The sequence below is a fragment of the Triturus cristatus genome, chromosome 5_2, assembly GCF_964204655.1.
Source record: "Triturus cristatus chromosome 5_2, aTriCri1.1, whole genome shotgun sequence".
In the NCBI taxonomy this organism is placed as follows: domain Eukaryota; kingdom Metazoa; phylum Chordata; class Amphibia; order Caudata; family Salamandridae; genus Triturus; species Triturus cristatus.
This window is the reverse complement of record NC_140588.1, coordinates 1,107,422,618-1,107,432,693: the sequence shown is the minus strand read 5'-3', so window position 1 is coordinate 1,107,432,693 and position 10,076 is coordinate 1,107,422,618. Positions and strand designations below refer to the sequence as shown.

The following is a 10,076-nucleotide window of genomic DNA, read 5'->3' as shown; positions in this document are numbered from 1 at the left end:
TCTCTGGAGGACTCTGCTGGTATTCAAACACGGCATGCATCAGGAGAGTCCCCACTCCTCGGGCACTCTCTCTCTTCTGTGGCCTCGCTCTCCTTTTGCGAACACGCAGGGCTCCCACCACACACAGGAGCCCTGCTCAGGCAGGTGCCACCTTCCACTCTCTCCCGGTCTCCTTGTGTCATCAAGACATGCAGGAAGGATAGGCTCCCGCCTCGGTTTCCTCTTCCGGGCCGGTCTCCTGCTCAAGCGGGGTAGGCTCCCGCCTTGGACACCAGCAAAGGCGCAGGGCTCTCCCTCTTGTCACGGTAGCCGAGCGCAGAGCACACCCTCACTTCCAGCTCCACTTCCTGGGCATCAGAAGCTCCGCCCATAGTCAGGCAGACTTTACCTGGTTTCCGGGTTGGCGGATTTTTATCGATCGGGCTGCGGCGGTTATTCCTTTCTCAGTGCTGCTGGCCGGGTGGGCACCCACCTTAAAGCTACGCCTGGTGCACGGTGGACACCCGCGAAGGGCTGCACACTGAGGCGTGGACACCTGCCTCGTTAAAATATGCTTAAAAGTGGGGTAGGCTCCCGCTTTTCAACAACCACAAATGTGGGGTGGGCTCCCGCTTCTCACTCCTTAATCAGGGGGAATCCCCACACCGGGATTCCCTCAGGACGGATCGCAGCTCAGCGCTGCAGAGCCCTTGTGCTCCTTTTCTCTGGCAGGATGAGAATATAGCGCTCACAGGGCGCAGGGACAACAGAAAGTTCTTAGGTTACTGGGCAAAGCTGGGCCCAGGGAGGCCAGCACACAGGGCCCTCCAATAGGGAGGCAAGCCCCCATGGCGGTTCCTCCTGGGCCCCAGCAGCAAGCCCCCAAAGGTCCAGGAACAGCTCCTCTTCATGGGGTCACAGCCCCTCCATTTATACCACTATGTTCTGAACAGCATAGGGCTTGGGGGAACCAGTTCCAACTGGTTCTGGGGGGTGTTGAAGCACTTTGTGTACAGTGCTCATTAGCAGGTATTTAACTACACGTTCAAAACTTACGGTATTGTGGCTGTTGTTTTTTTGTACACAGCCACCTCTCTGAATTTGTTTATTAACACAGAGCTTCATCTACCAGACAGCGCTCACAGAGGGGCGACTAAAGCACAGAAAAAAATGTATTCATTTCTCCTGAGTGTGAAGGCACCCGGAAGGCTTAGGTACCCGCCCGGAGAGGCTAGGGATCCTAGCGCTTCTACAGACTCTGCCGTGCTCCTCTGCACCAGCAGGGCACAGCTCAGAATCTGCTGCTTCTGCTAAGAATAGGTGAGGGGGGTGAGGTTGTGGCATGCGGGAGTTGCCGGCAGATTTCCAGGTTATTGAAAGTGATGATTCTGACGTGAGGCAATGGAGACTGACTTTGTCTGTTTGTCTACACCAGTCTATTTTTCTACCATCTACCGGGATCATTGTCATGTATCCATTCATTTCTCTTTGTTAGAGGTGCGCGAGCCAATATATTATTTAACAGGTAGAGCCAGCCGGAGAAGAGCCAAGCGTATACGAGCCAGTGGGCGAGACGTGAAAATGATCGGCATGTTAATCATACTGTAAACATGATGCACATGTGCGATAATGTCTCTTCAGAATTCAAAAATGTGCATTTATTTAGCGAGCCACCCCAGTACACAAGATTAAAGCACTGAATTGAGAGGAAGTTACTAAAAGTGCTTGTTTTAAGCATGAGTTAAAACACTACCACTCCTCCTGCCCAACAACAATGCCATTTGTGAACTAAGAGGCGTCAGTTGCCAGGCATACCCCGCATGTTCCCTAGAGCCTTATTGTATTTAGAAAGTCGACTTAAAATCTAGGGGCCCAATTCACAGAACTCACTTAAGACAAAATCCTAAACTTATTACCATTTTCGTATTCACAGAAGACACTTACTCACTTCGGTATTCACAGAAGTTAGGAGTCTTAACTTTAGGACTCCTAAATGCCTTCTGTGAATACCGAAAGTCTTAAAATTAAGATTTTTCTCAGAAAACATGACTTGTGAACGTGTCAAGGCACATTCTTTTCTGAAGGGGACTGCAGTTTGTTTCCTCAATACAGTACTTTCATCTATTAAGCCTCAGCTGACCCTGAGCACGATGGGCCAGTGAGAAAATGCCCTGGTTAATGCAATTATGTAAGATGTTTGTGTCCTTAATCAGAGAGGAAAGGCAGGCTCAAAGGGAATAGTGCTTTGTATTTTTTTATAGCGCTACAGGGTACCAGTCTGTAACAGAAAGCGCTGTGCATATGCAAGTATTACTCGCCCTATATGATTGGCTGCCACAAAAGGCGCAGCGATTGTGCAGTGATAGTGTTCAATATAAATAAAGCGCTTAGAAAAGATATATTTGTGTTAATGCGCTGTCAGAGGGCAACTAATGCAGCCCTGTATCAAGTGCCTGTTAAAAGGAGGCCCCCCAGACTCGGCTGGTAACACACCCTTACATTACCTCTCAAAAAGAAGACATGTTTGTCACTGCCATGAAGGTTCAAGCGACTCCTTCAGACACCACCAGATGCAACAGTATAATCAGCTTACAAAGGGTAGGAGGTCCGTGACCTTCCATTTCAAGTGCTATGCGGCAGTTTTTAGGGCTGAAAAGGGAGTCAATTCTGATAAGTATCAATTTCCAAGGAATTCATTGCTTAGTTTTACTTGCGAAAAAGTGTCATTGAATGTTACTCAAAAGTGAGCTGAAACCAGTGACCACTGTGGGGAGACTGGTCTCCACTTCACACGACTCGAGCTCCGCCTCTGTGCCCACGACCTTTCTGCAGGCGCCAGAGATCTGAAGCTAGGAAGCCACAAGCCGCACGTGTATGAGACATTTCTCGAAAGTTTCTAACAAATAGCTGCTGCATCACTTCCGTTTCCGAGCCCACGGGTCGGACCCGTCCTATATCTGATAGGGCCGAGATTCTAAGCGCTGTGCATTTGCTGGTCTCGAGCTCCCAGGGCCTCATATTTAAAAGTAACCCCCCCTGCCTTCCTTGAGAAAGATGCCGGGCTTTGCTGCTGAGGAGGCCAGGATGCTGCTGGAGCTGGCTCTCGCGTGCATCTGTCTCCTCTCCCAGGCACATGGAGGTGAGTTGAGATCAGTAAAGTAAATTAAAGATGGGCGAGTCCGGCTCGAGCCAGGATACCTGGCTCTGGGTGGCCCATGGACCACTACGAGCCGAAAGCGAGGGAGCGGAGAGACTGTATTCTGCCTAATCTCACGTTACCTTGTTGATAGGGACAGGCAAACTTAGCCATGATATCCACCTTACATAGGATATCATGGCGAAGTCAGAAAAATACCAGACGTAAAGAAGCAGCGTTAACCGCGGTTAGCGCTGTTTTTTTTGTCTCTAACCGGGTTAGCGACATTCTTGATAATAGGAAAAATGTCGCTTAGCGACATTTCTCCTATTATTTTACTCTGGAACGCCCCCTTTGCATCTCATTAGAGATGCAAGGGGAAGCGTAGAGTAAAAGGGTGCTAATATGCAAATTTGCGTGTTAGCACCCTGTTGTTGATAGGGCGCTAGTTTTATCTCAGCTTTTTCGGCTTTTAAAGCCAAAAAAGCAGAGATAAAGCCCTTGTTGATATGCCCCTGTATTCTGCCTCCCCTGCATCCCTTCTGCATCCCTTTCATGTGCATCATTCCCCCAGCCCCCATGGGGGCCAGTGGCGCAGGCCATCACCTCTGCTGCCTCATCCAAGGAGGAAAGGGACTCTGTGCAGGAGGGCTCATATCCCGGGAGGTAGGACCGAGAGATAAAGTGAGAGCAAGAAACACAGATGGAGAAACAAAGAGAAGAAGGGAGGGAGGTGGTGTTCAGAAGAGGTAGAGGTGCATAAGTAGAGAGAGAAAGAAAGAGAGGGATGTGCAAGAGCAGCGGCAAAGAGAGAGAAGCAAGAAAGCAGGTGATGAAGACCGAAATATATGGCAGAAAGAACAAAGAGGAGAGAACAAGAAAGAAAGATAAACAGAGTGAGAAGGAGGTACAGAGCGAGAGATTACAAGAGATGAAAGGGAGAAACATGAAGCAGTAGCAAGATGGAGGAGCTTGAGTAGGTCTTGTTTTAGGCTATTTGAAATGCTCTATTTTTATGAATTGGGTAATGTGTGGAATATTTCCATAATCATTTAGGGGCATATTTACAAGGCGGCGATACAAAATTATCGCCGCTTTTGCGGCCGTTTTCGGCCAAAAAGCAGCGATAATGTTATCGCCTAATTAGCAAGGTCACGCTAACGCGTGAAACCTTGCTTTAGCGTCGGGATTCCTAACGCCCAGCTTTGCATCTCTAATGAGATGCAAAGTGGGCGTTCCTGACCTGACATGATAGGAGAAATGTCGCTAAGCGACATTTCTCCCATCATCAAGCCCCACGCTATGAAGCATAGCGGCAAGAAAAGTAGCGATAACCCCTGTTATCGCTACTTTCCTTACGTCTGCTTCAGGACTGACTTGGCCCTGATATCCTATGGAGGGTGGATATCATGGCTAAGTATGTGAGGCCCTATCCTCAAGCTAACGCCACATTGCGTGAGATTATCGCTAGGTTTCCGGCGATAATCTCATGTTTGGCAGTTAGCGCTAGGATATTTATCGCATTTGAGATAAGCGTTGCTAATAGCACGCTATCTCAGCGATAAAAATCCATGTTACCCGGCGATAATTATCCTAGCGCTAAGTGCGCTTAGCGATAATTATCACCGGTTGTTGCTGATATGCCCCTTATTTCTTGGAAATAAAGTATTTTGAATTGACTTGAGGGGCTTGAGAGAAAGCAAGAAGCTAACCACATGACCATTGTCCGGCTCAGCTCTTACGGCCAGGTTGGACCCTTGCCTCGGCTTGCCACATTAAATCTCTGGCTCGACACATCGCTTCAACAACACAATCCTGTATTTTTTAAGATCTAACACTTTGTTCACTAAGGAAGTGTGATAATAGATGCTGCTGCTGCCCAGCTGAACTCTACGGTTTGTAGAGTCCTCAAAAGGAGTTTGCCTCAGCCAGATTCGAACCTGTATCTACCTCTGGTTACAGACTTCTTTATGCAGCAGGCACATTAACCTAACCTGCTATGCCTTCCATGTGTAACCTATACTCTGCAGGGCTGCTCTTCCGAACAAAACATGGACAGAACCTTGGAAATTAGCATGTGGTTTCTGACTTTCTCTTTGGAACTCAAGGCCTCATTTAGAGTTCTGGGGACTGGTTACTCTGTCACAAACGTGATGCATATCGTCCAAAGGCACTGTTGGAGGGTGATAGTGAGGGAATAAATGTAGGGCTCCAACAAAGATGGTTGTATCCAGGTGTACTGGAAGGTAATCATTTACTATGCTTTAAAAACTAATACAATTGAATATTTAATACAATATGGGTTGTAGAATGGGCCATTTTTGCACACACAAGCCCTCTTCCAGTGGTCAGGCTCACTCGCTGCACTCACTGGTTTGACAACATTTGCCAGGGCTACTTTAGTCCTGTCTGGCCCTGCACTGATCAATTTCCTATATAACGTTTCTCTGCTGGTTCTTATTGCATGTCAAATCTGCCATTTGCACATAGACATTCACAAAAGTGAAGTAAGTGATGCCTGTAGGATTTTTATAAAGATCTACTTTGCATACTTAAACCCACTCACACTTCGCTGCCAGTGATTTCAGATTGTTCGCTATCTTTTCAGAAACTAGAGTCAGCAACCCACCTGAGGGGTGCCCCAGCTCATTTTCTTTAGCCTCAGCAGTCATTTGAAGGAAGTTCTCAATTTTATTTCTTCCCTACACAACCAGGTTTCTTGTATGCAAATCACTTTGTTTCTTTCTAAGATAATTTCTAGATATCCTGTATCCCTTAACCTTTTAAAGCCATGATCTTTCCAAATTGACACTCCCAGGTCATGAGGAGAGGCAACCTTCTCCTAATCTATATCACACATGTTACCCCTACTTCATTTAAATCTTTATAGGATTGTTCAGATCTCCTTACATATAGGATTTGCTTATTGCTGCTATTGTGCACCTTTCCGCTTGCCATACTTCCCTAATTTGCTCTGTTGAGAATCCCGCATGGCCCTGGAGGAAGGTTCCCTGCTGAGGCAGTTCTGCTTCTTCATTCAGGATGGTTTGAATTCCCTTCCATATGTTCATCCATATCAGATGCCTACCCATCCTCTCTTTTCTTAAAATGCCTTCCTATAAATTGTCCATTTGGTGATGCTAAAGCTTTTACTGAGGGGCTTGACCGCGCCTCTTTAATTTGTTCCTGAGTCTGGGACAGAGAGGTACTTTTTCCTTTTTTCTCTCTACCCTTTTTCGTTTCTAAAGAATTCATGCATATTACTCCTCCTAACTTCCTTGGAAACACCTGCAACTCCTGATTCACCCCTTCTTTTCCAAGTGAGGGTTCTCTTCTCAAGTTAAGATGTCTCACTTGCCTTTTCCTATTTAAAGGCATGTTCTTACTGTCTAAACTGCCTACTTTACCCTGTAAATGATTAGGTAAGTTATTGAGCAATGTCGTATTCACTAGGGTTATACAAGGTGACCTTATTCCTTACCCTCACAAACAAGCACTCATTAAATCACAAAGTCCACAATGTCCTAAATCCACAAAGACTACAAAGTCCAGAATCCCTGTTACGATGGAAGTACCCTACTGCCACTCGTTGCGTGGTGATGAACTAAAATGTATGTGATTGATTCATGACTTATATGAATATTTTCTTTACTGTTAAATTGAGCCAGGTAGTTTACGCCTCTCTGACTCCGAGTCACTCGAAGTCTCTACAGAGGGGTCTTCTTTTTCCACCCCTTTCGCTTGTTCAACTAGATGACACAATGCAATGGCTTCTGAGGGGGGTGGTCACATCATTAATTCTGTACCTCTAATTAAACCTTGACTGAATGGGCGTCTGATTATAGTGCTCGGTATCCCACCGCTCCACCATAACAGACTTGGTCTTGTCTTACCCAGGCATTTCTGAACAAGTGAGGCTGTTCTGGTTATCATTTAGCAATCCATCAGATCCGGGGATTTATACAGGATGTACACAGTAATATCCGCTGCCAGCAGCCTAGCAATATAGATGGCATAGCCTTTATGCACTGCAGCAATGCCAGTCGGCACCATTCTACTGTACAAACAAGTCTACTGACACCCGCAGCAACACACACAGGAATGGCACTGATGAGTTTAGACCATACTTGTTTGGGACTCACTTCCGGGTTCAGACAGACCACAGACTCCTCAAACGGCTGATGCAATAGTGGGCTGAAAATCCAAAACTGTTGAGGTACTCGAACTCCCCACAGTGCATGGACTTTACAGTGGAAGATTTCCCTGAGACTGACCACGCCAGTGCTGATGGCTCAACAGATTTTCAGGCCTAGCAGTCAGAATTACCATGAGCGTGGGTAGTTCTCCTTGCTTTTTGCTGGGGGCACATGGTGGACATGACCATGTTTTGAATGGTATTTCTCAAAATCTTTGCCTTCTTTTTCTGAACCCATTTTTGCTGGCTTTGGGTTCTGCATACTTTCCTCCCGCTGCCAGTGGTAAAGGGCTTGTACTCTTTTCTCTAAACATATTAGAATTGGATGGCATACCCTTAACTGGCACAATTCATTTGATAATAAGTCCCTAGTATATGTTATCACCTGCACCCAGGGCCCGCAAGTTACAAACTACAAGTATGCATTTCGAAAATGTCATTTTAACCTGGCAAAGAAAAAATGTTGCCTGGCCTAAAATGTCGTTTTCAATACTTAGATTACCCTTAAATTAAGCTAGAGTTTAAAAGACAGGGTGAATGGCATATGCAAAGTAGAGCGTGTATGTTCATTGATTTATTTGTCCTGACAGCGAAAAACCTCCAAAGTCATGAGGCACAGCTTGTTCGCCCATATGTTAACACTATTACCTTGAAAAAGCACTAAATCCACTTTGGGAATAACTAGAAAAATGGTTCAATAACTCTTTTTAATAGTAATTTAAAATCCCACTTAATGGTCAAGTTGGATTACTATTTTTGAAATGATACTTTTAGAAAGTTGGCATTTTCCTGCCAAAACCAAAAGGCTTCAATGCCAGTATCCAAATGTCACCTAACACAATGATGGCTCTAATGTGGTTAGATGTGTTGCTCTCCCACGCAGTGGACAAAAGGCTGTGCAGCCCTGCCAAGTATCACGCATCTGGTGTTATACTAGTGGAAGGGTCTGCATCACTGCACTAAAATGCATTAGTTGCGCATTTATAGTGCCACCTGCCCACTCCGAGGCATGTTCAATGAGCGAGTTTGCTGCAGAGTGAATGGGCTGCTGTTAGAAATGGGATTTTCTGTTGGGCTAAGGCTTGCGCTAAATCCAGGCAGAAACCACCAATCTAGTCAGGGCAAGGGAGTTGCACGCTGAAGATAACCCCTGCTCACCCCCTTGGTAGCTTGGCATGAGCAGTCAGGTTTATCCCAGAGGTAATGTGTAAAGCATTACAAACACACAGCAGCAACACACTAGGCACACCACAAAAGAGACTCCACACAAGGTTATATAAAAAATAGACTTTGTATTATCATAAACGCATTATAAACCTAATCAAATATTTACATTGTGCCAACAGACACAGGAAATATTCACAGGGGATTATATACGGGACCAGCTCAATCGGGCCATGGTCAGAACCATCAGAAGTGGTAAGTAAATGCAAAACACACCCAGTAACTACTGGTACCATAATGACCTAAGCATTATCACATCAGCCTTAGACACCATCCTAAAATACTATAGCATGACATTAGACGTAACCACATTACCGTTAGACACCCTCCTAAGCATAAACACATTACGCATTAGGCCTCACCAGCATAAACACATCACGCAATAACCTCATGAGCATAAACACGATTAGAGGCATAAATCAGGGTGCATAAATCACATTTAATAGCACCATTTATCACAATAGGGCATGGTGCCACTCAAACCTCATTACCATAAATACATTATGCATTAGGCCTTTTTAGCATAGACACATTATGTAATAAGAATAAAACACAATTATGCGTAAACCAGGCGTGCACCATAGTACACTCACCAGGTATCCAACCCTGACCCCAGGCCTACTGGCCTTACACGGGCCTCCAATGCCTCTTGTCACAAAAATGTCAGGGTTCTCGGGGGGACGTTTCACAGGGCCCCCTGGATGTCTTAGCAATGACCACCAAGGGTGCGAATGCTCTGGGGCATGGGGTGTACTCACCCCTCCTTTACTTAAAAGCACTGGCCCCCACGTTGCATCTGCCCAGTGCTCTTGCGGGGCAACTGTGAATAAAATGCATAAATAAAGTCAGGCACTTATGGTGCCTCTTGGGCCCCACTGGGACTTCAAAACACTTATGGCCCCATGTTGCAGCTGCCCAGCGCTCTCGCAAGGCAGCTGAGAACCAGCAAGGGCACTACGGGACCCTCAGTACAACCACAAGGGGCGGGCACCGACAATGTGCCCAGACACCACCCCCACCAAGTTAGAACTGAGTTCCACTTACCGGGCTCTCTGGAGGACTCTGCCGGTTTTCAAACACGGCATGCACCAGGAGAGTCCCCACTCCTCGGGCACTCTCTCTCTTCTGTGGCCTCGCTCTCCTTTTGCGAACACGCAGGGCTCCCACCACACACAGGAGCCCTGCTCAGGCAGGTGCCGCCTTCCACTCTCTCCCGGTCTCCTTGTGTCGTCAAGACATGCAGGAAGGATAGGCTCCCGCCTCGGTTTCCTCTTCCGGGCCGGTCTCCTGCTCAAGCGGGGTAGACTCCCGCCTCGGACACCAGCAAAGGCGCAGGGCTCTCCCTCTTGTCACGGTAGCCCAGTGCAGAGTTCACCCTCACTTCCAGCTCCACTTCCTTGGCATCAGAAGCCCCGCCCATAGTCAGGCAGACTTTACCTGGTTTACGGGTTGGCGGATTTTTATCGATCGGGCTGCGGCGGTGATTCCTTTCTCGGTGCTGCATGCCGGGTGGGCACCCACCTTAAAGCTACGCATGGTGCG

The 10,076-nt window shown here is 46.9% G+C and overlaps 1 protein-coding gene across 1 annotated transcript in view; it reads left to right on the top strand.

The window, feature by feature from the left end:
• Positions 1 to 2,957: 2,957 nt before the first annotated feature.
• Positions 2,958 to 10,076, top strand: part of LOC146829787 (granzyme B(G,H)-like) — a 163,172-nt gene continuing 156,053 nt past the window's right edge. Inside the window, exon 1 of the mRNA XM_085608501.1 lies at positions 2,958 to 3,118. Coding sequence (XP_085464627.1) covers positions 3,034 to 3,118 — 85 coding nt within the window. The 5' untranslated portion in view covers positions 2,958 to 3,033. The remainder of the gene's footprint in view (positions 3,119 to 10,076) is intronic.